General features: G+C 46.0%; 1 protein-coding gene across 3 annotated transcripts in view; it reads right to left on the bottom strand.

Moving 5' to 3' along the window:
• The window catches only part of LOC137421458 (dual specificity testis-specific protein kinase 2), a 174,301-nt gene that overhangs the window by 146,008 nt on the left and 12,914 nt on the right, over window positions 1-15,379 (bottom strand). Inside the window, exon 1 of one of the 3 annotated variants that reach the window (XM_068107558.2) lies at window positions 7,628-8,391. The exons of the other annotated variants lie outside the window; for them this stretch is intronic. Within the exon in view, the coding sequence (XP_067963659.2) occupies window positions 7,628-7,684 (57 nt within the window). The 5' untranslated portion in view covers window positions 7,685-8,391. Of the gene's footprint in view, window positions 1-7,627; window positions 8,392-15,379 lie in introns of those variants that run through there. 3 annotated transcript variants of the gene reach the window in all.

Genomic DNA, 15,379 nt, shown 5'->3' with positions numbered 1-15,379 from the left:
CCTTAAGTAACTTATGAGGGGTCAAATAAGGGTTTTTCATGATTCTGAGTTGATTGTTAACATTTATATTTTCACATTTACATTTACACACAAAGTAGCTCACTGAGGGTGAGCACCCAGCATTTGTGGCCAGAAAAACTGTTTCTCATTCTTCCTCTGCTCAGTCCACCTTGTGACTTGGCTGCCTTCATTAATGTCTGCTCAATGCAAATGTCACACCATGTGCCGGACCACTCATGACTTGAGTAACGGACAACGCGGTTCCCGTGGGCAGTGAGACGTTCTAAGGTGTCTTTGTAAGCAGGCAAAGTTTCTAGTTCCTTCATGAGTTGACAGTACAGCCGTGCGCCCTTGGCATACTGATGATGGCCTGCAGCGGCAAAGATGTGAAGCATCTTGGTAACAATGCAGGACAGATGCCCATTGTGGTCTGCAAGTCGCTCGGTTCTGATAAAGACCTTGATCACATCTACCATGTGGTGGTACTCCACCCAGAGTGCAGGTGTTCTTCCTCCTTTTGCGAGTCGTTTGAAGGTTTCTTCAAACCTTTGCTCAAACACTGGCACTACTGGGTCTGAGTGTCTGGCTCCCATCTTCCCATCAGCCACCTTCTCCATGAAGGTCTTCATGTCACCACGCTCCTCCTCAGTGAAGACAAGTTTCATGATGTGTTGATAGATGGCTGCATCGATGAGGAGGTGAACACGGATTGCCTTGTCAAAACATCCTCCATCCATGATGTGGTTGGCTGTCGTACTTCCAGGATAGATCAACTGGATCACATCTAGTAGTCCAGAATCTTCCATGATGTTACCCATTGATCCAAGATAAGACTTCAGCAGGTGAAAACCACCCAACCTTGGAATGACGGGTAGATTTGCCTGCTTTATTATATTCACAGCCTTCAGCCAAATCGGAAGATCAAAGGTCACTATAGCGACCCCAGCGCGCCGTATGCACTCTTTCAGAGTGGTGAAGATGGTGTTGAGGTCATTAGGGTCTCCTTCAATAACTGGGAGGAACTCGATCTGTGTGCTCTGCTTTGCATCATTAGCATGGATTCTCTTCATCCAGCCATTCCAGTTGGAGTGTGGGAACTCAGGATCGTTGGCTTTGATCACCCACCCCGCTGCCCAGAGTGTGTCACCTGGAGTGAGGAGTGGCTGATCATGAGCCAGGGAGGAGGAAAGCTCAGCGAGGGGGAGAAACATGATCGCGTTCGTTCCTATCTGTTTCCTGTTCGTAAATGGAATAATCTTTACTTCAGTTCCTCTCAGGATCTTAGCTTTGTCGAGTGCCTTCAACTTCACCCGGGGGAAAGCTGCTGTTGTCTGTGGATCTGGCAAAGGTGGTGCCGGAGAGGTGACTTCGATCCAACCCATTGAGTGAAAGGGAGTGTTTCCGTGAATAGAGACAATGTTTAAATCTATATTGTCTCCAACAAACTGAGTAACTGCATTGTTTGTTTCCCCAACCTCCATAAAGACCACCTGATCATTACTTGACAATTCACTTTCACTGGCTGGCACTTTGGCTGTCATCACTGATTGATCCTCAAGCGCAGCATCAACCGCAACCTCATCATTGATCTGTTCATCGGTTTCCTCCACAATGGTGTCAAGAGTGCCAGAAGTATCTGGAACATCATCTCCACTCCTACTATTAAGGAAGCAGTATTTGTAGTTTTGTGTCTCCGTGTAAGACTCAGTGTATCCCAGCCGGTGGAACTTGTTGAGCATCCATTTTGACCCAAATCTATGATCAAGTTGTATGGCAAGCCCCATTTGGTGTGGCAATACTCCAGACCGAGGTCGACAGGCCTTAATAAAATTCTGCCCCCAAACGGCAACTCTTTCGTCTGTCTTGACAATCGGTCTCAAGAACATCTGAAGGCTTGCAGGAACAAGTGTCAGCTGACTATCGATGTCAGTCATACTGTGTGTGGTGGGGTATGACTTTGGACCTAAATCAATCAAGGCAATATCATTGGATATGAACTTGAGTGCCATCTTTATGATCTGAGTCTTCTCATCTCCATGGTCAAGATTAGCATGATGCTCTCGCAGAATATTGTCGGTGCCATCTTTGAGACAGAGTACATCTGCCTTTCTTTCCTGTGTTGTGAAATACAAGGTGTCTTCGTATTTCTCTAGAAGTTTTATCTTTAGCCAATGCTTTGAATAAGAAAGGCTCTTCTCTGGTGACTGATCAAACTCCTGCAGATTTTCATGGACTTGGTCCATGTTCATTACCCCATGCTCTAATTCTGAGTCTAACCATTCGCAGAATTCAATAAAAACTGCCTCTCGCTCCTCATCAATACTCCTCTGTCCTCTCTTCCTTTTTCCTTCCTCATCAGTCTTGGACAAACTGTCACCTCTCGCAAACATAAGTTTGCATCGCAAATGGTACAGTGTTTCTTCTGCTACCAAGTCGTTGATCCCTTCCAGGCGTCCAGTGACTTCAGTGCCCCAGTCATCCCCGCGACTCCGTGCTGTCTTCAGCAAGCTTGCCTTCAGTGTATCTGCAGTCAAATTATCTGGCACTCTGTATTTTTTTCTAGCTTGTGCTGGATTATTTTTGTAGAGCTGGGCTGGTTGGTTGCAAAGAATGCATACATCCTTATACAGGAGGTCAACTGACTGTGATCTTCTAGAACTGCAGCCAGTTGATGAACTGAACTCACAAGTAGTGCGTCTTCTCTTCAACTTTGATGACTCTTTCTCTGCCTTTGATGCTTGAGCTGACTTCTTGGTGGTTGCAACAAAGTTGTTGTACAGATAATTTTTACACTTCTGGTGGTACCTCAGTTTTCCTTCCTTTTGAGCCTCCTTCATACGTTCCACAACAGTAACATTTTCGACAGTTTCTGCTTGTTTCAATAAAGTTGAGTATCCCTTTGGAGTTGCCTGTATGAGCCTTTCAGCTGGTGTATCCGCGCGTGCACAGATGAAGCAATTGAGCACAGGTGGAGTAACGTCTTCATCCATATTGCTAGACTCCATGTCCTGCAAAGTAGAAAATGAGATATATTTAGAAATTATTTTTCCACAAAGGAGTGTCTGTGGTGAAATATAAATGTTAACAATCAACTCAGAATCATGAAAAACCCTTATTTGACCCCTCATAAGTTACTTAAGGGCCGATTTAAAAAAATTAAAATTCTCGAAAATATTTTTCGGTACCCGAATTCAACAGCTTTTTTTCTGGGTTTCCCACGGGAGTTGACCTTCAACATTTTAACACATGTTATTACACACCTTTACAAACATATTGGTGAAGAAATTTTTTGGTAACAATTTAGTTAACAGATTTTCATATGTTTCCCTTACTACAACCACATTTCGTCCGAATCTGTCAACAACTTTTTGAGATATTGTGTTATGCTGTGTATCAATACAATTATGATTTTGAAATGCAATCCACACAGATTTCTCAATGGCAAAGAATCATTTTTAAAAAATTAAGAAAAGTTCAGATACATTCAAAGTACACCGCCTCCATGCCAAATAAATAAATATCCTCCAGCGTGGCTTTGCCAGGGGCGCCTTTATAACCACATCACTTGGTCACTGTCGCGTCAAAATATTAGCTTCCTCGCTCAAAAGGTGCCTGACATGTTCCCCAGATGAGAAATAAAATAAATGATTAATAATGAAAATAAATAAATAATAATCATAAAATAATTAATTAATCAATTGGCCAATAGAATACCTAAACCACCACCGTTTCATCCGAATCTGTAACTTAAAAAAAATTCATAAATCAAGTCATTAATTGAATAATTAGATAATTAATCGATTAATCAATAAATCAAAAACAAATCAAAAACACCCTTCACAGTCAAATTACTTCGTCATTGTCGTGTCCAAACATCAGCTTCCTAACTCAACAGGTGCCTGAGATTTTGCCCAGATGACAAAGAAAACAAATAAATAATAATTATAAAATCATAAAATAATTAATCAATTGGCTAATAGCATACCTAAACCACCAGTGCTTCGTCCAAAGCTGTAACTTTTAGAAAATTAATTAAATAAGTCATTTATCGGAAAAATTAATTAATCAAGTCGTCAAACAAATAATTAAATAATTAATCGATTAATTGATCAATAAATCAAAAATATCCTTTACAGCCAAATCACTTGGTCATTGGCATATCCAAATATCAGCTTCCTAACTCAAAAGGTGCCTGAGATAATGGCCAGAAGAGAAAGGAAATATAGACTGTACAGCAAAAGAAACGTCAGTCAGAATCAATATTTTGGATGCTTTATTTTCAAGTCATGATCAACACGAATTGAGATTTAGGATCAACATGAAACATTGCAGGTATGGTCACCACAGTTCAAACAATAATGTGAAATGTTCTGAATAAGAAAAACACAAGACCAGGTGAGAACAAGGGAGGTCAAAATCAGTATCTTGTGTGACCCCCATGAGCGTTGATGACAGCCATACATCGTCTGTACATGGAGTGGATTAATCGGTTGATGAAGGCATTTGTCACTTGGGCCCACACTCTGAGAAACGCCTGACTGAGTTGAGCTGCAGTTGTCGGCCTTGGTCGAACGTCATTCAGTCTTCTTTGAACCTCGTCCCACAAGTGCTCTATCGGGTTTAAATTGGGGCTGAGCGCAGGCCAGTGCATGGTTTTGGATGCCATTCTGTTGCAGGAAGTCCCTTGTTGCTCTGGCAGTGTGGGCATGGGCGTTGTCCTGCTAGAAGACATGATTTCCGTGACGTCCAAAATGTGGCACAACGTGAGGTCTGAGGACTTGATCGATGTAGCGAGCAGCTGTGACACCATTGCCTCTTCCTGGACCAATATTCTGGAACACCACAGGACCGACTTTGTGATTGAGAGCAATAGCACCCCATACCATGATGTTTGGACCACCCCACGAGTCTCTTTCCATCACACAGTCATCTGAGTAGCATTCCCCACGTCTACACCAAACTCTCACTCTGCCATCTGCCGTGGAAGCACAGTATCGGCTTTCGTCTGAGAAAAGAACGGTTCTCCACTGCTGGTAACGCCAATTTTGATGCTGTGTGGCCCACTGTAATCGGTCATGGCAGTGTCGAGCTGTAAGAATGGGGCCACGATACGGCCTGTGACAACGGACATCCCTGTTCTTCAAACGTCGACGGACTGTATCACCACTAATGTGTCTCTGGTGGGTTCCAACTGTTTGTCTTGCAGTTTCTGTAGCCCTGGTAAAGCGATCTTGGATGTGATGACGCACAATCTGTCGATCCTGTCGTGGTGTTGTTACCCTCGGTCTGCCACTGCGTGGGCGGTCATCGGTGCTGTTGGTGGTCTGGTATCGTTCCTGTAACCTGTAGATGGTTCTCAGGTTGACATGGAAAGCATTGGCAACCATTCATGCAGTCTGTCCAGCATGCAATCTTCCAAAAGCCTGGTCTCTCTGAATCCTCGTAAGTCTGGGCATGGCGCTGGCATCGAAACACGAATGATGAACACACGTTTTGGGGTGCCTTTTATCGGGAAAATCACAAGGAGACGCACGTGCATTTTGATTTCCATGGGAATCATGCACGACTTTGTACCATGGTCGTTTTTTTGCCTGCGTTTTGGTGACCTGTTTTTATCCACATGTGCACCACTGTCGGTAGTTAGGATTAAATTTAGATACAGACTCATGTAAATAACGAGATATCTAAACGAAATGCATTGATATTTCTATGGGAAATGTTCAGGAATTATTTTTATGAAGTGACGTTTCTATTGCTGTTCAGTATATAAGTACTTAATTACAACAACGCAACAGGTATTTTAAGGCCATTTTCCCTGCTAGAGCGGGGGTTAGCCTTGCGGTCCTCATGACAATCTTCTCCATTTTGCCCTATTTTCTACATCTCCCCTTGTTAACCCCCTTGCCCACCTTTCTTCTTCCCCCACCTTTAGCCAAGTCTTTCTCGGGCTTCCCTGCCCTCTACTTCTTTCTTCACTCATTTCCATCACTCTTCTCACACAGTCACATTCATCCTTCAACACATGATCAAACCATCTCAACCTGTTTCTCTTCACAGCATCCAGCACAGGCTCTATTTCCATCATCGTTCACAATTCATCATTTGTCTAATATAAGTACTTAATTAATCGATAATAATCGATTTGATTAATCAAATCTGATTAATCAAGATTAATTGATTAATCAAAATACAAAAAATACCGTTTTTGACAAAGCACTTACCTTGTGATATAATTGCAATAGTGATATTGTGCCCAAATTTCAGCTTTCTAGCTCAAATGATGGCCGAGATATCGCAAGGACAAACAAACAAACAAGAAAACAAGAAAACAAACAAACAACCAGAGTGAAAACTGAGTACTCCCTTTCAGCGTGCACCATTTCCGGGCCCCCTTCGGTGCCCGGCAATGACGGCATGGAAATGGCATCGGAGAAGAGCGATGTACAACAAACAAACAAACAAACAAACGACGTCATGCAGAGCACGATACTTGCAAAATCCACCCTCCCCCCTGAAAAAAAAAGGTTGCAATTGATCCAGCAAATTGCCCATTTCATCAAGATCAATTGATCTCGATCAAAGCTGGGGTCAACAGGATGAAAAGTGACGATTTTTAGATTAAAATTGATGATTTTAAGAGTTTGACCTTTGACCTTTTAACCTCAAAAATAGTTGGTTTCCCAACTCAGTGAGGCACTCTGCAAATGCTGTTCAATTCAAAAGTCAGATGAAAATTGATGACTTTTCACATGAAAATTGATGATTTTAGAAGTTTGACCTTGAGTTGACCGTTGACCTTACAAATAGTTGGTTTCCCAATTCAGTGAGGCACTATGCAAATGTTGTTCAATTCTCAAGTCAATCGGATGAAAATTGATGGGTTTTCAGATGAAAATTGACGATTTTGGAAGTTTAACTTCGAGGTGACGTTTTGACCTCAAAAGTAGTTGGTTTTTGGTTCACGAGTTATCAAGTGACCACTATATTCGTCGTGTGTGCGTCTGTGTGTGTGTGTGTGTGTGTGTGTGTGTGTGTGTGTGTGTGTGTGTGTGCAGCATAACTGCCCGATGATATCATCCGATCTTGATGAAACTTGGGTGGGAGGTTGATATCATGATCTAGTTGTGTTCTGCCTAGAGTGGGCATATTGCGCCCATTGTGGATGGAGCCACGCCCGAAAAAGATGTTTTAGGGGGTAATCGAGTTCAAGCCACATCTTCTCCGAGGGGTTTGGTGGAATCTGACAGGGTTTCGATATTTGGTTAGGCCAATGTCATGTGTCGAGCCCCACGGAGCTCGATTTTTCATTTTTTTTCATTTATTTATTTATTTTCATTTTTCACCGAATTTTCAGTATTGTGCAGCTAACTAACCTCATAACTGTTATAAATTATTTTCTATCTCATTTCAAGGTCAGTAACCTTCGTTTTGACATTTCCAGGCCTGGCCTGTCCGGGCCTGTTTCGGTTATAGTCCGTCCTTTGTCATTGAATACCGCTCGCACGTGAACCATCGTTGTCTCCTGACATGTCTTATTTAGTGACAATATACAAATGCTGTTCAATTTTCAAGTCAATTGGATGAAAAATGGCGATTTTAAAAATCTGACCTCCAGATGACCTTTCACCTCAAAATCAATAGGCTTCTCATTTGTGACGACCTCTACAACTTGGTGAAGTTTCATGACGATCAGTTTAGAATTGTGACCTCCAGGCCTGTGACAAACAGACAGATGAAAAAAAAAATCATTCAGAGCAACACTTGGCAAAACAGAACAAAGTAGAATGGCACTCAGTGGAGCATCCTTTTGACCTCACAAATAATTGGTGGTTGAATTCAGTGACCTCATATGCAAATAGTCATCAAAGTTTAAGTTAATGGGATGAAAATTGACAATTTTAGAAATTTGGTCTATATTAACCTTTTGGCCTATGTTGACCTCAAAAATAGACCTCAAAAATAAACCTCAAAAACAGCCTATGCTGACCTCCCCTCGTGGTCCCCCTGTACTGTCTTTGTCTTTCCCTCGCGGTCCCTATGTGCTGTCTTTGTCTTTCCCTCGCGGTCCCCATGTGCTGTCTTTGTCTTTCCCTCGTGGTCTCCATGTGCTGTCTTTCCCTCGCGGTCCCCATGTGCTGTCTTTGTCTTTCCCTCGCGGTCCCCATGTGCTGTCTTTGTCTTTCCCTCGCGGTCCCCATGTGCTGTCTTTGTCTTTCCCTCGCGGTCCCCATGTGCTGTCTTTGTCTTTCCATCGCGGTCCCCATGTGCTGTCTTTGTCTTTCCCTCGCGGTCCCCATGTGCTGTCTTTCCCTCGCGGTCCCCATGTGCTTTCTTTGTCTTTCCCTCGCGGTCCCCATGTGCTGTCTTTGTCTTTCCCTCGCGGTCCCCATGTGCTGTCTTTGTCTTTCCCTCGTGGTCCCCCTGTACTGTCTTTCCCTCGCGGTCCCCATGTGCTGTCTTTGTCTTTCCCTCGTGGTCCCCCTGTACTGTATTTGTCTTTCCCTCGCGGTCCCCATGTGCTGTCTTTGTCTTTCCCTCGCGGTCCCCATGTGCTGTCTTTGTCTTTCCCTCGCGGTCCCCATGTGCTGTCTTTGTCTTTCCCTCGTGGTCCCCATGTGCTGTCTTTGTCTTTCCCTCGCGGTCCCCATGTGCTGTCTTTGTCTTTCCCTCGTGGTCCACATGTGCTGTCTTTCCCTCGTGGTTGTCAGCTCTTTCACGAGCCTCGATTCAGTATAGAAAAAAAAAGAGAAAAAAAAGAAAAAAATAGATGGTGGTTGGTTTCAGTTCGCCGATATGAAAATCCTATTCAAATTTGAAGTCAATCGGATGAAAATTGAGGATTTTAGAAATCTGAAAAAAGGCTGTTGATCTTTAGCCTCGATGTTGAGGTTTTTTTTTTTTTTTTGTTTTTTTTTTTTTTTTTTTTTTAAATACAGAGTCGAGGCTCGTGAAAGAGCTAACATTATTCAAACAAACAAATCAAACAAACAAGCAAACAAAGTATATAAAAAGGGGAGCGGTCGACAAGATGGGGAGAGAAGAGGAGGAAGCACACAAACACAACTTTTGAGAGCAGGGACAGGGCCTGAGAGGGCCTGGGGGGAGGCAGGATAGGTATAAAACGCAAGGACACCAAGGACTTCCAGGATAGAAGACAAAAGTCACCTCAAAAAAGTGGATTTGGGGTGAAATTAGCAGGGGTAGAAAAGATCAAGGTTTTGGATTGGGGAAGATAAGAGATGGTGGTGAACAGCCGTTTTAAAGACCTGGAGGGAGGAGTGGGATTGAAGAGAGTGAGGGAGTTTGTTCCAGAGGCGGGAGAAAAGAGGAATGAAGGAGTGAATGTGAGCAGAGAGTCTTCATTTTGGCAGTTTAACCATAAGAGGGTTGCAGGCAGATCTTGTGCGACCTGCAGGAATATTTGGGGGACAGAGCCCAGAGAGAGCTGGGGGAGCAAGGCCGGAGAGGAGTCGGTAGAAGACGGAAAGACCACCAACCTGCCTGCGGTGAGTAAGTGAAAGGCCCTCGGAGATAGCGTCATCGCGGGAGATTCCAATGATTCTGAACGCTTTGGTTTCAACAGCGTGCAGACGAGCTAGGTGTGAGGCAGGAGCACCAGCCCAGAGGGGAGAGCAGTATTCCATTGAGCTGCGGATGAAAGCCTTGTATGTGGTGAGGAGCTCAGGTGTGCCAAGGAAGGACTTCGCACGACGGAGGACGCCCAGTCGGCGACTGGCTTTGGAGGCCAGCTTGGAAATGTGGTTTTCCCAGGAAAGATCATGGCAGATAGTGAGACCCAAAAGCTTGAGTGACAGAACTTCTTGGAGAGGATTATTCAGAAAGTAGATGGGAGGGTTGTCCAGTCGGTCTTTTCGGAGAGACATCGTAAGAGTGTGAGATTTGTCAGGATTGAAAGACATGTTCCACTTGTTTGCCCAGTCTGTGATTTTGTCCAGGTCTGCAGAGAGTGAGGAGGCTGCAGACTGCCGATCTGAGGGATGAGGAATGGAGCGGCAGAGAGTGGAGTCATCAGCAAAGAGATAGAGAGGATTTTCAAGAGAGTCAGAGAGATCATTGATGAAGACCAGAAAAAGCACAGGGCCCAGAACACTGCCTTGGGGAACTACAGCCTGAACAGGAAGAGGAAATGAGAGAAACCCATTCAGGGCCACACGTTGACTACGACGAGAGAGGAAGTCCGCCAACCATGCGTGGAGATTTCCATGGATACCAAAGGAGGAGAGTTTGGTGAGCAGAGCGGGGTGCCAGACTGTATCGAAGGCACGTGATATGTCGAGGGAGACAGCTCTAATTTCCTGTTTGGCATTGAGGACCTCCATCCATTGTTGAGACAGCAGAAGCAGCATGTCCAGAGTAGAGTGACCTGGTCTGAAACCAAATTGATGATCAGAGATCAAGCCATTGGAGAAGAGTATATATGTTGATCTTTGTGACATATGTTGATCTCAAACAGACAGAATAACAATTCTTCGAATCTTCGATTTTGCAAGTAACAAGAAAACAAGAAACCGGAGTGAAAACCGAATACTCCGCGCATGTCATTGTCAGGCCCCCTTCGGTGCCCGGCAATGACGTCATGCAGGGCCTGGAGATGGCACAGAAAAGGAGTGGTGTACAATTCTCGTATCTGGATTCATGTTGTCCTTGACATACCAAACCTGTCCATGAAGTTTCGTCCGAATCCGTCCATAACGTTTTTGAGATATCCTGCTCACAAACAAAGACAAACAGGGACAGGGTGAATAAATAACCACCATCCATCTTCGGTGGCAGAAGTAACAAAAGTGTTTTCATTTACCTGCAACAGAAATATGTACATGCAGAACCACATAATGGTAAACGTTCATTTCCTGAACTTCGTACATGCAGCCTACCACAAAATAAAGTCCTAAGTTTTGGTCTTGTTTCTAAATATTACCGATGAAAGATGTCACAATCTTACATGTTTAGCGGATTTAAAAAGAAATTGCAAACGCAAGCATTGGGATCCAAAGTTAATGTTTGGTTCTTTTTGCTTAGCTCGGCATTTTTAAGCACGACGTTCTATATTGCACTCGACCTTGAAACTCGGTGAAATCTGCGCAACTGATGGTTAATACGGCCGTCACCTATCAGCTCCCTTGAGGTAAAGGAAGGGCAATGGAAGAAAACGCACAAAACCCAAAACAACCAAGGCACCTCTTTGTTTGAGTAAGGCGTCATACAACCAGCTTGATTTAGACACAGATGCCAAAACCTTTGAGAGATGGAATAAAACAAGAGACCTTGCAAAAGCAGTGAACACTCGACCTGAGTAGTGCAAACGGGGACAGCTGCTTGGGAAAAATGAAAGAATCAGGGAAATGGTTTCAAAATAAATAAATATATATATATTTAAATATATTGAGTTGATTGGGGCTGACAGGAGTCTTTGAAACGTCAAGCCTGGGTTTGAATGTCAGGCCAGCGACAAACGGCCATCTGGGTGAGTCACCTGCAGGGGAAGGCGTTGATGTGTGTGCCGTACATTGGATGAACGTTAAACTGAAGAAGCCTTCAGCACAGCACAGGTTGTTGGTGGACGTTTAAGATTCCACAGTGTCTAAGGAAGAGTTGGTGCATTGTGACCGGCACCCATGGAGAAAATCCTCGAGAAACTGCCGTCTAAAACACCTTCGGTCGATTGTCATGCCTGACCAAGCGGTTGCAGAAAGACTCGTGCCAGAAAGCCGGCCCCCATCCCTGGCAGACCCCACAAGAAGGTGAAGGTAAATGGGGCTGTTAAAGAGGAAGATAACGAAGAAGAGTGGGAAGTGATTGATTTATAATTATTGAACTGGGTAATATGGAAAATAACTAATAATTTGTTTTTCCATTACCTTTCATTACAGGTCAATCATCTAAATACAAAGGTACCATGGAAATGATATTACTGCAGCATGTTCAGTAAAAACACACAAACACACAACTCTGGTTTGGTAGGAAAAGCAAAGCAATCTTGAAGAAATCAAACTTTCCAGCAATAAGTAGTGAGGACAAAAATCCAGTGTCACGTCAATCTTGCATTCAGCACCAGATATTGTGTTTCATTACTCAAGGCTCACAAAAGACGAGTCGGACAGCGTCGCCCGGCCCAGAGCGGGACAGCGTCGCCCAACCTAGAGCGGGACAGCGTCGCCCAACCTAGAGCGGGACAGCGTCGCCCAACCTAGAGCGGGACAGCGTCGCCCAACCTAGAGCGGGACAGCGTCGCCCAACCTAGAGCGGGACAGCGTCGCCCAACCTAGAGCGGGACAGCGTCGCCCAACCTACAGCGGGACAGCGTCGCCCAACCTACAGCGGGACAGCGTCGCCCAACCTACAGCGGGACAGCGTCGCCCAACCTAGAGCGGGACAGCGTCGCCCAATCTAGAGCGGGACAGCGTCGCCCAACCTAGAGCGGGACAGCGTCGCCCAACCTAGAGCGGGACAGCGTCGCCCAACCTAGAGCGGGACAGCGTCGCCCAACCTAGAGCGGGACAGCGTCACCAAACCTAGAGCGGGACAGCGTCGCCCAACCTAGAGCGAGACAGCGTCGCCCAACCTAGAGCGGGACAGCGTCGCCCGGCCCAGAGCGGGACAGCGTCGCCCGGCCCAGAGCGGGACAGCGTCGCCCGGCCCAGAGCGGGATAACGTCGCCCGGCCCAGAGCGGGACAGCGTCGCCCGGCATAGAGCGTGACAGCGTCGCCCGGCCTAGAGCGGGACAGCGTCGCCTGGCCTAGAGCGGGACAGCGTCACCCGGCCCAGAGCGGGACAGTGTCGCCCGGCCGAGAGCGGGACAGCGTCGCCTGGCCGAGAGCGGGACAGCGTCGCCCGGCCGAGAGCGGGACAGCGTCGCCCGGCCTAGAGCGGGACAGCGTAGCATAGCCTAGAGTGGGACAGAGTCGCTCAGCCGAGACAACTGGAGGCTGTGTTGTGCTCAGTGGAGCAAAACACCATGACTTGGTCCTCAAAACGTGATCCAAAAAAAGAACAGAATGCTTTGGGTCTTGGGAGGACTTGGCTACCCCTTATAAGACCCGCAAATGGAGATTACAACCAAGAGGAGGAGGCATCGCACAAACAGGATTTCCAAAAACAAAGCCTATATCGTGCTAACAAAGAACTAACATCATTCCCTCCAGGTAAAGTCCCACTTCCTTTATACTCCACTTCTATGTAAAACAAGACCAGAGTCCAACAACAGAGTATCCGGGCTTTTTTGATACTTTCTTTAGTTGGAGTTTAGTAAGACCTGGTTGGGGATACCAGTTATCAGTTAGCAAATAATGTAAGTATTAATTTTTTTTGGACTTCAGGCATGGACAGCCGGTTTGTGAATGACTTGGGGGGGAAAAAAATGGTGAATGGCGAATGATGAACCAATAAATTCCACATTCCTGTGTCACCTTCAGTCAAACGTCAGGCATTGACAGCAGGTTCTCTATATTTTCAATCCAAACAGCATCATTCATCAATCAAATCACAAAGTAATACTTACTATCTATCTATAATTCCAGTAATCTCTGTGTGTGTGTCTGTGTGTTTGTCTGTGACCGCTGTTTCTCGACAACCACGGGTCCGATATACTTGAAACTTGCCAGGTATATTGCTGGGGACCCGAGGATGTGCCTTTTCAAGGTTTGAAATTAATCGGACAAGTGGTTCCCAAGGTATGGTCACCGTACTCGCAAGCCGTTCGCTTTGGCTTTGCGAATGGACCAAACCATTTCATGTAAATAGAGGGGGGGGGGGGGTTCTACCGTACTCGCAAGCCGTTCGCTTTGGCTTTGCGAATGGACCAAACCATTTCATGTAAATAGAGGGGGGGGGGTTCTGTGGTCGTTACTGCCACGTGGTTTCAAAGTTTTTTTTTGTTGTTGTTGTTTGCACGCATGTTTTTTTTGCACCCACGTACGGGCACGCCCTAGTAGTATTAATACGGTATATGAATGAATGAACGTTTTAAGGCCATTTTCCCCGCTAGAGTGGGGGTTAGCCTTGCGGGCCCCATGACAATCATGGTTCCCTGTTTGAGGCAATATTTTTATGGCCGGATGCCCTTCCTGACGCCAACCCTTAGTCGCCTCTGACGATGCGCAGGGATACGGTGTACCTATTCTAAACCAGGATACACACCGGGATCATTCATCCCAGCAAGCTGGTACTCAATTTGCCGACCTCGGAAGGATGACAGGCTGAGTAAACCCCCCTGGTGTTAATTTAACGATCGACCGGGATTCGAACCCAGTATCCTAGGATCCCAAGCCGGCACCCTAACCGCTAAGCCAACACCAGGAACACCGTCATACATACATACATACATATATATATATATATATATATATATATATATATATATATATATATATATATATATATATATATATATATATACATACATACACTAGCTGAGGTACCGGCTTCGCCCGGGTTGAATAAGAATAATACAAATATATGATGAAAAGAACATGTATATTTTAGAGCAATATCACAGTACATTTCCTACATGACGTTTTGTCAATTTTCAATTTCTCAAAACCTCTTGGTATACAACATTTCTGGTTTTCTTACTTGGTGCCAAGACATAAAGATTGCTTGGTTTTCCAACCCTCGAGCAGCCCACGTACAGCTGGCCATGGGAAGTACCCGGCAATGCGGGGGGGGGGGAGGGGGGGAGGTGATGGGGGAGGGGGGAGTGGGGAGGGGGGAGTGGGGAGGGGGAGGGGGGAGGGGAGTGGAGGGGGAGGGGGGAGGGGGAGGGGGAGGGGGGAGGTGAGGGGGAGGGGGAGGGGGAGAGGAGGGGAGGGGGAGGGGGAGGGGGAGAGGAGGGGAGGGGGAGGGAGAGAGGAGGGGAGGGGGAGGGAGAGAGGAGGGGAGGGGGAGGGGGAGGGGGAGGGGGGGATGGAGAGGAGGGAGGGGAGGGAGGGGGGAGGGGGAGGGGGGAGGGGAGGGGGAGGGGAGGGGAGGGGGGAGTGGAGGGGAAGGGGGAGGGGAGGAGGAGGGGGGAGGGAGTGGGGGGAGGGGGAGGGGGAGGGGAGTGAGGGAGGGGGAGTGGAGGGGAGGGGGAGGGGGGAACGGCTAGCTTGGCAAGCGATAGCAGGCTTTTTACTTTTATTTTTACCTCAATGAGGGCTATATATATAGTCCGTGCTTGGAGCCTTCAAGTTCAACATAAAGTTTTTTTATGAAAAATAATGCAGATGTATAACAATCCACCAATGCAAGTTCAGAAATGAATGTAGATCCTTTACTTTGCGATACAAACGCAATTCCCGCCATTTCCACTCACGATTGAGGCCTCCACAGTGACCGCGCCTCTTCTTCCTCTTACAACTTTCACTCAAAATGCACGAAATT

Source organism: Myxine glutinosa, chromosome 2 (genome assembly GCF_964187855.1).
Source record: "Myxine glutinosa chromosome 2, kmMyxGlut1.1, whole genome shotgun sequence".
Classification (NCBI taxonomy): domain Eukaryota; kingdom Metazoa; phylum Chordata; class Myxini; order Myxiniformes; family Myxinidae; genus Myxine; species Myxine glutinosa.
This window is presented reverse-complemented; position numbering and strand designations above follow the sequence as displayed.